Source organism: Mustela erminea, chromosome 3 (genome assembly GCF_009829155.1).
Source record: "Mustela erminea isolate mMusErm1 chromosome 3, mMusErm1.Pri, whole genome shotgun sequence".
Taxonomy (NCBI): Eukaryota; Metazoa; Chordata; class Mammalia; order Carnivora; family Mustelidae; genus Mustela; species Mustela erminea.
The window spans coordinates 15870775-15885204 of NC_045616.1; the positions used below are offsets into that span (position 1 = coordinate 15870775).

The 14430-nt window shown below is 51.7% G+C and overlaps 1 protein-coding gene across 4 annotated transcripts; it reads right to left on the reverse strand.

Moving 5' to 3' along the window:
• RMND5B (required for meiotic nuclear division 5 homolog B) lies at window positions 1-13363 on the reverse strand. 4 transcript variants are annotated; one of them, XM_032335365.1, is made up of 11 exons: window positions 12966-13363; window positions 9760-9851; window positions 8379-8529; window positions 4355-4500; window positions 4090-4230; window positions 3479-3579; window positions 3134-3300; window positions 2092-2257; window positions 868-970; window positions 614-768; window positions 1-527 (listed from the first exon to the last, which is right to left on the reverse strand). In XM_032335365.1, exons 3-11 carry the CDS (start codon window positions 8515-8517, stop codon window positions 464-466), a joined length of 1182 nt encoding a protein of 393 aa, XP_032191256.1. In that variant the 5' UTR covers window positions 8518-8529; window positions 9760-9851; window positions 12966-13363; the 3' UTR covers window positions 1-463. The 4 variants fall into 4 exon arrangements, with proteins under 4 accessions (XP_032191256.1, XP_032191255.1, XP_032191254.1 ...); XM_032335364.1 differs by lacking the exon at window positions 12966-13363 and adding an exon at window positions 12752-12958; XM_032335363.1 differs by lacking the exon at window positions 9760-9851 and having other exon boundaries at window positions 12966-13362.
• Between the last annotated feature and the right edge of the window lie 1067 nt (window positions 13364-14430).

Here is a 14430-nt window from a genome sequence, read left to right on the forward strand (position 1 = left end):
TAAGGAGAAGGCCTGTGAATATATTTGCTCACTTATAAAACCAGGGCAGTGGGTTTGAACCTGGACTATTTACAGTGGGGAATGGATACATACAGTCATGAAGAAGAACCACGGCTCAGGCACCAGGTGCTGGCAGGACTGGAAGCGACCTGGCTGGGGCAGGGTCAAAAAGACATCTGCATAGCTGGCCAAGTGCTTTGCTTCTGTTGACTGCTACGAAGTCACTGGCATACAGAAACAGGGCAGCCGCAGGAGGACAGAGGCCTGTGTCCCTACCCTTCCAGCCAAGGAGCCAGCTGCCTGGCACAGATGGGCTCCTCTCCCTTCTTGGCTTCTGTCCATGGTGGTGCTCAGCATTTGCTCTGAAATGAACCACAGTCTACTGAAGCCAACCACCCCCAAGGAGACAGAGCAAGGCTCGTGGGTGGAAAACCCCTCCGACAAAGTTCCTTCAAGGCAGGTATCAGAATATGATGCGTTTGCCATCTGCTGGGTTCTGCTCCATGGGACAGTAGGGACACTTCAACCTGCAGAGGGAGGAGAGTGGAGAATGTCACAGGGGCTGGCCAGCAGGGGAGCCGAGCCAGGATGGGGCAGTTCACGGGGAACTTACTTTCCTCCATTAATGAGCTTGTTGAGGGCGTCCCGGGAGATCACGTGGCCACAGATGAGCTTGATGGGAGGGTTGGAATCGGAGGTCTGCTGCCGGAGGATGGGGCAGGCGAACACTGAGTGGTACCAGCACTTCATGCCGAGTTCGATCTCAATCTGGGGAGGCCAGAGGAGGGGTGAGTCCCACTGCCAGCTGTGGCTGCCCTTCCCAGGGCCTTCTGCTTGCCCTCCACAGCCCCCTGCGCCAGGCCTCACCGGTAGCTCATCCTTGTGACTCCAGACCCCCGTGCACTGCCTCTGCTCAATCACAGCCTTGATGTTCATCAGCACAGGCAGCGCCACACAGCCAGAGGCAAAGCTGCGGAACAAAGAGCAAGGGCTGCAGTGGCCCAGACCCAGAGCCCGGCACACCGTCCTCGGCCTGTGTCTTAGGGCGGGGTTCTAAAGTGGCACATGTCAGACTGGTCCTTGAAAGTCTCCCCAGTCGCTCATAAAGTGCCACATAGGTAGTTATGTGTGTCCGACTCTGGAGTCATTCTAATGCACCCCCGAGTTTGACGACCTATGGGAAAGACGAAAGAAAGATCCAGGGGGCAGATACCAGCTCATCCAAACCACCGGAATGCCACTGGTGTGATGGGGACAGTGATCAGCTTGAAAGCGCCCCAGCCTGTCCGCTCCACCCTGCTGTCATGCCCCTCTGTGATGGGTCATCATCAGTGAGGGCACTTAGACCCCAGGCAGATCCTAATCTCACAGGGACTTCAGCAGGGGCGGGGCATTGACTGGCTGGGCTAAATACCTATGCTGCGCCCAAGAACCGTCCTGAACTGTCCCTGGAGTTCTGGCCGGGTAACACTATTTTTTAACCAGAATCCTTCCTGGAGTGAGGCAGGAGGGGACGTGCCACTCCACTGTGGTGCAGGGTGGGATTCTGGGACCAGGTCCACGGGCTCTTTATTCCCCATCAGGCCCTGGGTAAGTCCACGCTTGCCTGGGGCCTGCGTGTTTTCTCATCTGTAAACCAAGCGTAACTACCTGGAATTCCCAGGGCTTCATGGAGTCCTGAGAACATCACGGTAAAGGAGCCTCCCAAGGGAAAGGTCTCCACACATTCTACCCAGGCACTTCCCATTCTCTCCGATGGCCAGTGGTCGGAGAGGTGGCCAGGCTGCAGAGGCTCCTGTGGTAAGTCAGGGCTGAGGTCGCAGCAGCACAGAGACCTTATTCAAAAGACCTTACAAAAAGGGAACCTTGACCCCACCACTGACTTTGCAGCGACGTCAAACCACAACTCTTCCTGACCTCAGTTTCTCCAGCTGTGAAAATCAGGTAACTCCTACCCAGAAGCATGACTAAGAGAGCCAATTTTGGTCTGAAAGAACCAAGTACTGCCCCAGGCACACGGAATGGCCTCCACAGACTGTTTCCCTTGAAACTACTCTCCCACTCGCGCTGCCCCCATGGGGCTGCCCGTACCTGACACTGAGGGGTGACTCCACCGACAGCCCCAGCAGGGAACAAGCATCCCTGGTAAAGGTCTCGCAGATCTCTGCCCAATGGCTGTTGTCCAGGAGGTGGCAGTAGGGCGACTTCTCCAAGCCCAGCCGCAGGTACACCAGGCTGCCCATCATCACCTGGATCTCTGCGGAGCAACCAGGCACAAGTCAGGGCAGCAGGGGAGCGGGCTGGGGCAGCGGAAGGGCAGAGGGAGAGCAGGCTGGGCCCCTCGGCTCCCAGGCCCCAGAGCAGCAGGACCAGCCTGCAGAGATACCCTCAGGCAAAACTGGTTTTCAATAAAGTCCAGTATGGAGGCGGAGTCTCGGGGCTGCTGCTGCTGCAGGACAAGGACAAGCATCAGCCACAGTCCAACATTCTCTTCCATCCTTCCAAGTGCACTGAGGAGCAAGTCTCAGGTTGATGCTCACGTTTTTCTTCTCCAACACTGGCTACTCTCCCTTCTAAAAAGCTCTCAGATGGTATCTAGATTTACTAACGAACAGTGCTTGGTTTTTATGATTTCACAAAATGTGAGGTAATAAACAGGAAGAGTGGAGCTAAAGAACCAGTTACTACGGGTAGGAGTGGTTACTAATGGCGAGCATCTGGAAGGGGAGACTCTAGTCACAGCGGTCTGGAAATCCTGGTGGGATGGAAGGAGGCTGTGGAGAGGCGCCGAGTGAGTCTTAAGGAAACGAGTGGGCTGCTGCTAGGTGGGAGAGCTCAGGGCTGAGGCGCAGGGGCGCACATGGCCCCATGTGCTGAGTGCTGGTTTGGCACATGGAGGGTGTGCCTGGCCTGAGACGAAGCTGGAAGGGTATGGCAGAGGGGGATGCGGGGTGCAGGGGGAAGAGTTCACCTGGGAGGCTCTGAGGGAGGGCTCAGAGTTCTCAGGTTGGGGAAAGGCATCCTGGTTACAGCTCTTCAGGCGGGGCAGGAACTCACACCCCAAGCCCTGACCCCTGCTAACGCTGACACCCACCGGAGCCCGGCAGCCCAGAGCCCAGCCCCGAGTACTCACCTCGCTGGTGCAGCCGAGCAAATGGCTGAAAGTGCCGGGCATAGCTGAGGGCCTCGAGCTGCTTCTCGGGGCCGCCTGCCAGGAGGCGGATGAAGTGTAGGCGGTGCAGCTTGAACTCCAGGGAGCTGTTGAGCTCGAGCAGGCGCTGCCTGTGGGAGACGGCCCATCTGGGAAGAAAGGGAGCTCGTGGGGCAGGAGAAGGGACCCTGAGGGACCCTGGTTGAGCCGGGATGGAGAGGTGGGCTCCAAAAGCCCAAGGGCTGGAGGCATGTCAAGTATACCAGGTGATGGGAAGACCACAGATGGGCCCTGTCCCTACACTGGCCCACCTGAGGGCCTACTTACTCCAATGCCGGCCCTAGGTCTTGTTCGTGCAGAGCTTCCAGGATTCGATTCAACTCAAGGAAAGGCTGCTTAAAGTCCAAGTCCACGTTCAGTGTTGATTCCTGTGGGGAGAGTGCAATCCCACTGCTGGAGGACTGTGTTTCCAGAATATTCCAGTTATGGAAGGCTGAGTGTTGCGGGCTGGCCTCCTTGGAGTACAGACTACAAAACCCACCCCCGCCCCAGGATCTTAGAGACCTGTGTTGAGTAGCATGGTAAGAAAGTTATTCTTCAGTCCTCTTAATCATATTGAGAAAATACCCTTACTTCTACTGCTCGTGTGTTTGTAACACTTAACAAGTGCCACGCTGTCATGTTACTAATCTCCCTTTTTAAGAAAGTGGTATCAGGCCTCAACTCAGAACCCTGACGGGCAACGGACCCCAGCTAGAGGTTAATGACTTTACTTGCCATCGTATATATTTGTGGAGCTAGCTTCTACTGATGGCAGGGACAATGATTTCCCTTCTAAAATCAGTGTATAGAAAGCATGACAGGAAGCAAATCGAAAGCCAACCATGAAACAGAAGCAGAAGAGGCTGCTTCTAGCACCTTTGCAGAGAGGCCATTACCTGGCACAGCTCCTCGGCAACGCTGAGCATGCCTTGCTGGTACAGGTGCTCCACGATGGCTGTCTGCAGGATCTGCTGCTGCTTCTCCCTCGAGTCCCACACCGCGTCAGAGACCACACCGCAAATCTCTGAGTCAAAGTTCTGCCGAGGACAAGAGACAAGGCTCTGTGACTCAGCATTCTCATTTCCTGCGGAGCAACCCCCAGCCTCAGACACCAGCCCTGGGGTTCACCCATCCCCCGCCCAAGGCTGCTCACACACTCACCCTGTCGATGGCTTTGCCCACTCGGGAGACGCTGCTGTGAATGTCCTTATGGTCCAAAGCCAGCTTCTGCACAGTGTCTTTGATCTTCCGGCAGCACTGTGACATCACCAGGGAGAGGGTGGCTGACAGAGGGGTTCCCTGGAGGGCTACAGGGAAACACTGGCAGTGAATCAGGACACAGAGCAGCACACCTGGTCCCTCCTGGCTCTCTTCTCAACACCAGCCTGGAGGCCCAGGACGCAGCCCCAAACCCCAGGGTGAAAGACCCCGGCTTCTGTCCCAGGTCCTGCCACTCTTTAACTGCCTGCCTTGGAATTGGTCAAGTGGGCCAAGTGGCTTCATCTCTCTGTTCATTCATGCGGTGAAAGGACCTGCCCTGTCTGTTGCTGTGAAATGTAGATGATTTGGCATGTCCTAAGGGAAAGTACTTTATTTTAGCTTCTTTAATCCTCCCCACCATGCTCTGCAGTGGACACTGTTAGTATCCTGTCCTATAGCTGGGGAAGCTGAGGCCATGACTTGCTAGGTGACAACAATGACAGAGCTAAAACACCTTCTCACCACCACCACACCAGACGGCTCTTCACTGTCTTGAGTCAGATGCCACATGCAAGGTGGCTTTGGGTCATAAGGTACTATCCCCATGTTAGTGCCTCTTACCAACCCAGAGATACTGCCAGGGAAGTTCAGGATATTTCTGGCTCAGGACTCCCAGCCTGCAGTGGTTTCCACTGCCGCAGCTGGGCTAGAACCAGACCCACTTCCAAGAGCACATGGGACTCGGAAAAGAGGAGGACAGACAGAGCATCCGCCCCTTCCTCCAGCCCAGCACCAGTGCACCTTCTTTAGATGGCAGCGCCTTGGTTCAGAGAAATAAAAGTGACCCAAGAGAGCCAGGGAGGGTCTCAGCTCCAAGACCAGAAGCCCTGGAAGAGACATGCATTCTACCAAGTCACTGAACACACAGAATGGGAACTGGAGCTGCTGGAGCACCGGGACCTCCTCGGGGCGGGGGGCGGGGGGGCACTGCTCTTAGAATGAGGACAGTGTAGACTGAGAGGATCACACAGGCACTTGGATCCAGGGGGGCCTGGACATTTCAGTCACCTGAGTCCATGAATCCAGTGTCCCCCACTCCCGCCTGTTCATTTAAGCTGGTCTGAGCTGGGTTCTGTACCAGTAACTGAATGCCTTCTGACAAATACCACCAGGAAGTGGGGGTGGGGCCTCACACAGGGAGATGGGCAGCCCCCCCCAACACCTTTCTATTAAAGTAAGCTCCAGGCCCACCATGGGGCTTAAACTCATGATTCCAAGATCAAAGATCAATCTAAGACAATTTAAGGATCAAAATAAAGAATAATAGTAATAGATTATAACCCAATGAATAAAATAAGAATCTATGTGGTGTGAGGGCGACTGGGTGGCTCACTGGGTTAAAGCCTCTGACTTTGGCTCAGGTCCTGATCCCAAGATCCTGGGATCGAGCCCCAAGTCAGGCTCTCTGCTCCACAGGGAGCCTGCTTTCTCCCCTGTCTCTTTCTGCCTGTCTCTCTGCCTACTTGTGATTTCTCTCTCTGTCAAATAAATAAAATCTTATAAAAAAAAAAAAAAGAAGGTAAATTTTAATTATAGATCAACTTAAAAAAGGACATAGGAATCAGGGGTGACTACTGGTCAAATCTAAGACAATTTAAGGATCAAAATAAAGAATAATAGTAATAGATTATAACCCAATGAATAAAATAAGAATCTATGTGGTGTGAGGGCGCCTTGGTGGCTCAGTGGGTTAAGCATCTGCCTTCGGCCCAGGTCATGATCTCAAGAGTCCTGGGATCAAGCTGCACATTGGGCCCACTGCTCAGCAGGGAGCCTGCTTCCCCTACCCCTCTCTGCGCCTGTCTCTATGCCTGCTTGTGATCTCTCTCTCTCTGTCAAATAAATAAATAAAATCTTAAAAAAAAAAAAAAAAAAGAATCCACGTGGTGTGAACTGACAGTAAGGGAAAAAGCAAAGTTTAATGCCAACAACGACAGCTGATCCTTCAACAATATGGGGGTTAAGGGCACCACACCATGCACAATCAAAAATATGTATGTAACTTTTGACTCCCCAAAAATGTAACTAATAGCCTTCTGGTGACCAGAAGCCTTACACAGAACACAGTCAATTGACACATATTTGGTATGTCACCTGTGTTATATACCGTATTCTTACAATAAAGCTAAGAAAAAGACAATGTCATTGAGAAAACAATAAAAAAGAAAATACATTTACAGTTCTGTACTGTATTTACTGAAAAACAAATCTGCATGTAAGTGGACCCACAAGATCAAACCTATGCTGTGCAATGGCCAATATGAAGGAATGACAGAGCAGGAAAAGTCACCCATGTTGCTTTCTAATAACTGATTGAGGCAAGAAATCATCTCTGGATCAATTCACTCAAGTACAAGAAAGTGCATATTTACATAGGCTCAAAGCATCTCCCCTCAAATTTCTTACTAATTAACTGTAAAGAAATTTTTTTTTTTTTAAGATTTTATTTATTTATTTGACAGACAGAGATCACAAGTAGGCAGAGAAAGAGGAGGAAGCAGGCTCCCCGCAGAGCAGAGAGCCCAATGCGGGGCTCAATCCCAGGACCCTGGGATCATGACCTGAGCAGAAAGCAGAGGCTTTAACCCACTGAGCCACCCAGGTGCCCCTTAACTATAAAGAAAAGTTAATTTTACACAAGGAGAACCTGGCCGACACCATCTTAACCAAGTGATCACAGTTCACATCACCAATCAGGGAAAACGAGCTGACACCTTGTACCTCCGGATATGATGCCCTGAAAACCAGATCACTTCCAAAGGACTCTGCTGCCCAAGATGCAACACCTGGGTGAGGAGGAGGACACAGCAGGCAAGCCCAAAGCAAGAGATAGTCTGTAAAATCGTTGGCCTTAGTGCTCTGAAAACGTCAGTGTCATGAACGACAAAGGCAAGTGGGAGAACTGTCCCAGGTTAAACAACCAAAGATGAGACATGAGAAACTACACGCAGCACCTGATTTTGGATTGGATCCTAGAATGGAGAATAAAATTAAAATCTTTTATGAGTGGCGCCTGGATGGCTCAGTCTTTAAGCGTCTGCCTTTTGCTTAGGTCACGATCTCAGGGTCCTGGGATCGAGCCCCGAATTGGGCTCCCTGCTCAGCAGGAAGCCTGCTTCTCCCTCTTTCACACCCCCTGATTGTGTTCCCTCTCTCACTGTCTATCAGGTAAATCAAAATCTTAAAAAAAAAAAAAAAGTGGTTTATGAAAACTACTGGACAGTGACAAAACTGAAGAACTGAACTATATTTATTACATCATAATACTGCATTAATGTTTAACTTCTTGATTTAATAATTATACTGTATTTATGTAAAAGAATGCCCGTGACCTTAGGAGATATACACTGAAAGTTTAGGGGCAAAGTGGTATGATAGCTGCAACTTACTTTCAAGTGGCTAGAAAGTAAGAGTAGGCAAGAGAAGTGATAAAGCCATTATGGCAATATATCAGCAGTCAATGTTTTCTATAAATCTGAGATGATCTCAAGGTGTCTAAAAATTCAAAGTAGAAAAGCAAATGGAAAACAAAACATAAAATGAAAATAATCTTAGGTAAACTAATAATTTTTTTAAAAATATTTTTATTTACTTCATGAGAGACAGAGAGAGGGAGAGGGAGGAACGGACTCCCCGCTGAGCAGGGAGCCCGATGTGGGACTCAATCCCAGGACCCCAATATCATGACCTAAGCTGAAGGCAGATGCTTAACAGAGCCACCCAGGCACCTGGTAGGTAAACTAATAATTTCTGTTGGACTTTTTGAAATAAATTAGAATGACTCCCATTATCCCACTGAAGGAGGCCTCCGCATCCACAGACTAATGTCCAAACTGTCATCCTTCTAGGAGCCTGTCACCTAGAGGCCTTGGGGGCTCCCAGGCTCCTGGGGAGGCAGACCAGGGGCTGGAGGGGAGGCACTCACCTGCGCTGGCCAGCTCAGCCCGCAGCTGGCCCACATAGTGTAGGAGCTCCTCCAGGCTCTGCTCGCAGTGCTGCCCATAGGTCAGGAACTTCTGCAGGACCTTGTCCACCTCCCTTTCCACACTCGCACACTGCTCCATGGTGACCTCTGCCTGTGGGCGGGAGGGGTCAGCTGCATCAGGCCCCACCTGGGCTGGGGGTGGGGGGCATGCTGCGGAGGGCTCCCAGATCCCCCTCACCACACCCATGTCATTTATCAATACTCAGCAATTCCTGGCTTAACACAGGTGTCCACGGCACCCATCAACCCGAGCCACGGTACCCCAGAGAGACCAGGCAGGCATAAGGACAGATGTTTTAAATCATGGCGACAAAATTACGGTTCCCAACTCTTCATTCTATAATCCCTGGTCATCTCTTTTTAATCAGAAGAGAGAGCAGGCCTCACAGAGTCCTCAGCAGGCAATACTGTCTACTAGAAATATGTATGAATACCACCTATTTTCATATCTCATGTATGTTAAGCACCTTCTCTTCAATTAGTGGACTTGGTTTTCCACACACTACAGCGATAGAACCCCCGAAGGCAGCCCCTGAATGGCCAATAACTGAAAACACAGCCTAACGAACAGGTGCCGAGCACGTGGCCCTGATAGGCTTTGTCCACCATTCCAGCCTCAGTCTCCCCTGCTGCTCACCCTGTGTCTGGCCAACCAGAACCGCTGGTCCCTCCCAGCTCCGGGCTCGGGTTCATGTGTCTTCCTCTCCCAGATATGCCGTCAGCCCTCCCCTTGTCAACTGCTCAAGAAGCCGGCTTATCCTTCCCGGGTCAGCCCAGAGACCACCTCCTCCAGCAGTCATCCCTAGCCTGCTGCCACCGCACTCCTTCCACTTGGCACCCCTCTGTTGCAGTTTTGATCACTGGGTAAGGACCAATCTGAGGGGCCACCTCCCCCACCAGACTAGAACGTCTCTGGTTATAACGCACGCTTCCCTCCTCGTTACGCCACTGAAAAGAAAGCTGACTTTTCTGGTCCCACCACAAGGCGCCCTTCCTAAATTCCTTCCACTCTGGGGCACTGCTCCCCTCTATTTCAGAGCAGCCTTTGATGGTGACCATGTGAACACCCCTCAAAATGCTGGTGACAGACTTCCCTTCCTACATTTTCATCTAAAGGATTTGAAATTAAGGATTCTCTCAAATGTTCAAATCTGGCCAGCTGTCCATTGTCTCAAAGAAGGATCCAAAGTAACATCAGAAGACTTCCATGGCCAGTGCGACCACTGGGATGCTCCCAATTTCACCAGATTCCCCATTCCCACCAGCACCACCAGTGTTGGCCTCAACCTCCCGGCCCAGCCTACAGCCACCATCTCCTTACCAGATGAGGGATGAACGATGGGGAAATGGCAACCCGGGCCCTGAGATGTGTTTCTGCCCTCTCTCCTTAAGCTGATGTCTTCATGCTACAATCTGTAATCATAATCATGATGTCCAGAAGACATGCCTTCCTCTTCATGACCCCTGAGCAAATACCCACGATGGGCAAAATACACCAGGGACTCCTGTCTGAAACAGTGTCATAATAATAATCACCACTGCCATTATTAGTTAACATTTCATTGGGGCTTATTATGTGCCAAGCACCATTCTAATGACGCTGCATGCATCAACTAATTTACTTAATTCTTACCAAAACACTATGAGGTAGGTACAGTTATTAGACCCAGTTTATAGATAAGAGAATGAGAATGAGACACAGAAAGATTAAATAACTTGCCCAAGGTGACACGGCTGGGAAAGGGAGACCTGGGGAAGTGAAGCCAGGCCTTCTGGCTCCAGAGCCCTTCTCTGAAGCACTCTGCATCACATTACTCTCTGCACCAGCTCAACAGCCCACCACCTCACCATCAAGGGAAAGCGGCCATTATCTGTGGTTGGAGGAAGTATATAGCAGCGATTAATGAAGACAGGAAACAGAAGTCAACCACAGAGCCTGTGAGATGATCACCTAGGAAAGCTGGCAGCACAAGAGAAATGTGTGCCAAGAGTCTGGGCCCCAGATCACAATTTATCAAATAGAACTATAGCTCCAGAAAGGTCAGAACTTCACCAAGGTCAGACTGTCCCTGTCAACACCAACTGAAAAGGATGGTATCAGGGAACCCTTTAATATGTCTTTAATATGTCCAAGACATCTTGGACATATTAAAGAGCTCACAAATGGGACACTTGGGTGGCTCAGTCGGTTAAGCATCTGCCTTCGGCTCAGGCCATGATCTCAGGGTCCTGAGATCCAGCCCCATTGCGTTCCCTGCTCAGTGGGTAATCTGCTTGTCCCTCTCCCTCTGCTCTTTCCCCTACCCATGTTTGTTTCCGCTCTCTCAAATAAACAAAATCTTAAAAAAAAAAAAAAAAAGAAAGAAAGAAAAAGCAAGCAAGCAAGCAAGCTGGGGAAGGAGATGCATTTGAGGATTTTTTTTTTTGAAGTTTTTATTTATTTATTTGACAGACAGAGATCACAAGTAGGCAGAGAGGCAGGCAGAGAGAGAGAGGGAGAAGCAGACTGCCCACCGAGCAGAAAGCCCAATGTGGGGCTCGATCCGGAGATCCCAGGACCATGACCTGAGCAGAAGGCAGCCACCTAACCAACTGAGCCACCCAGGTGCTCCTAGGGTGTGTCTTTAAAAAAAAAACAAAACTCTGCCTAAAACAAAAGACACATGCAAACACATCAGTAGTTTCCTATGGTGGGTGGGGGAGAAGAATGGAGATAAAAGCGAATACATCAATAAATAGAGAAGAAACAAAGGCCCTGCCTGAATCAATTAAATGTATAAGGAATTGAGAAGTCTGACTAGCTCAATAAACATCTAAAATAAAATTAAGAAGCTGGGAAACGAGAACTTCTTGCAAGTATCCCACTCAGAAAATCCAGGAGGCTAACTCAGTCTGTCCATGATGAGCCGCTCTGCTTGAACCCCACTGGGTCATCCTCACCAGGCACTAGGGTGGATGAGTGTGTGAGTCTGTCTGTGACAACTTCATGATGAATCCAGTGGAATTTCATGTCCATTTCAAGTCCTCCTCCCCCAGAAATGTACCCCATACATTTCTGTATAGAAATGACCCACCAGCAGGATCCCTCCAAAACAACACATCAGATGCTGTCACCCCTTGACTCAACACCGCATGGCTTGACACACAACCCCTGTGTGATTACACATTGAGTCCTCTGCTCTGTGTCCTTGGCTCAGTGGCACAGTAACTGCCCATCAACAAGTCTCCTCTGAGTAGACAGTGACCTGCTCAGGCCTGCCCAGTTTTCTCCTCTTTCTCCCCACAGTGCCCAGCCCAGGGCCTGGGCCTCGTCCACAGGGGGTGTTCAGTGAATGCTTGCTGATTAAATGAGCATCTACTTCCTAAATGAGCATCTACTTCCTCTGGGGCTAGAGGGCTTGGGCTCAAACCTGCAGGGGGGAATGACAGGAAGAGACAAAACTGAAGTATTAACCCCCCCACTAAGGCATGCATGGGTTTTGTCCCCAGACTTTGGCATCCTGAAACAGAAGGGTCCCTTCTGGGGCTAAAGGGAAGAAGTTTGTGCAAATCGCAGACACAGAACTGGACACAGACACAGAAATCAACAGCCTCCAATGACCCATTCTCCACTCTGGCCACCACTCCTCTGCTTAAAACCCAACAGATTCTTACTGTACTCAGCAAAAAATCCCCCCTCCTTTTTAAAAATTTGTTTTTTTAGTATTCTCTGCACCCAACGTGGGGCTGGAATTCAGGACCCAGAGATCAAGAATCGCATGTTCTCTGTCTGAGCCAGCCCAACGCGCCCCCACCTTTTTATGGCCTCAGAAGCTTTACTGAAGTCGACTCCCAAGCACCCCTCCAGCCTCACCTACCACTCTCCCGCTCACTGGCCACACTCCAACCACACTAGCCTCTTTTCTGTCCTTGACAGTTTATTTCTGTCTCAGGGCCTTTGCACAGACCGTTCCCTCTGCCTGATACACTCCCCTCCGAAATCTTCCCAGGACTGGTTCCTTATCAGGGTCCAGTGTCCATGTCAACTCTTCTGAGATCTATCTGACGCTGGCCCCTCTGCTCCACTCCCACGCCAGACACTCCATCTTATCACTGTTCCTTTTCTTCACCGCACGTCTCTAGTTGAAGTTTCAAATCTTTCTTGTCATTAACCAAAATTGGAGGGAGGGCAAAGCCCACCATTTCCCCTAGGCTGCAGCTTCTGCTAGGAGCTTCACCTGCATTAACGTGCAAATGACTGGCAAACTCCGCCTCATCCTTCCAAAGACCCTGCTCGAATGCCCTGTCTGGCCCCCTCATCCACACCGGGTTACCTCTCCAGTTCCTGGTCCCCACGCCCTAGGACTGAGGAGAAAGCCAGTCCAGGGGCAGGCTGGGGCCGCGGCTTGGTGGTGGGGGAGGTGCTCCGGAGAAGGCCCGAGGCCTGGGAGTCCGGCTGAGATGCCGCCCCCCGCGCCCCCGTCGGCAGTCCCGGGGCACCTCGCCCTCCGCCCGCACCTCCCGGCCCGGAAGCCAGTCAGTTCTCACCTGGTCCCCGCAGCTGGGACCTTGACTTCCGGCGCGTCTGTCATCGGAACCGGAAGCCGCGACGGTTGCTCGCCGGATCTGGACCCGCCCACTCACGGCCGCGCGGAGGGGTGGCCGTCCCGCGGAAGAGCGGCTTCCGGTCCGAGCGCCGCGCTTCTCCCTGCCGCGCAGCTAGAGTGGAGTCGCCTGAAGGAACGCGGCTGCGGCTGGAAGCCCGGCCTCCCGCCCTTTGACTGTCGCCCGCGGGCTTCTCCGGGTACCCACAGCCTCAGGCCGGGGCCGCGACCATCCATCCCGGCCGGAAGGAACCGGGCCGACCCACGTGCGCGTCCGCGTCCGCGGGGGTGCGCGGTCCTGGGGTCCCGCTTCCCTCTCCTCCCCGAGATCCCAGCGCCCCACCTCCGCTCTCGGAAACCGAAACCCGAAAGGACTGTGCCTTCCCCGCGCCCTGCCTTTCGCCCTCCTGCAGTGAAGACAAACCCAAACTGCAGAGTGCATGCTAGGGGTCCAAGGGTTCAGTTTTCCTGCTATGGCTCCTTGGTGCCTTCTTTGAAATATCAGCTGATCTTTAAAAGAAAAGTCGTTTTTTTCTACCCGGCCTCGCTGGTCCCCTAAGCCTGTACTTGATCTACCCACTGGGTATTCAACAGAAGGATTTTGCTGGGGGTCCCAGCCTCTGTCTTACCGCCCTCCCTGACGGACCTCCTTGGTGGCCGTCGAGGGGATTGCATAACCGTTTTTGTTTGTTGTTGTTGTTGTTGTTGTTGTTGTTTTTTAATATTTTATTATTTATTTGACAGAGAGAGATCACAAGTAGGCAGAGAAGCAGGCAGAGAGAGAGGGAGAAGCAGGCTCCCCGCTGAGCAGAGAGCCCGATGCGGGGCTGGATCCCAGGACCCAGAGATCATGACCCGAGCTGAAGGCAGAGGCCTAACCCACTGAGCCACCCAGGCGCCCCTGCATAACCACTTTAAGGAGGAAGGGTAAATGTTAGGAAGAGAAAGGCGGTGACCCCAAACACAGGGCAGGGCTCAATTCACGATCCTCCCAGGCCCCCTTGCTATGTAGGGGAGGGGCAGAGAAGCCTCCCCCTACCCCCATTTCCTTCGCAGGCCTCAGGGACTTTAACTAGAAACAGGCTCTCTATCTCTGTTTCCCTGACTTCCTTCTCCCTGTTGGGGCCAATTGTCATTGCAGAGCAACCTCCCCTTCATCCCACTAGGCTTCCTCCCCGCCACCCCACCCCCAAACACCCTTGCTCAATCTTGTTTTCTGTATAGCGTTTGCACAATCCAGTTGTGTTTTCTTTATAGCATTAGGCTCGAAATCCTGTGTTTATTCGTTTATTCTGTCTTCCTGCCCCTAATGCGCGCACACACCGCTTTTAGGATAAAAGCATCATTGCTGTATCCCCAACAGCAAGTGCTTGGGAAAGAGTAAGTCCTTAAAAATACTCCGAGGTAGC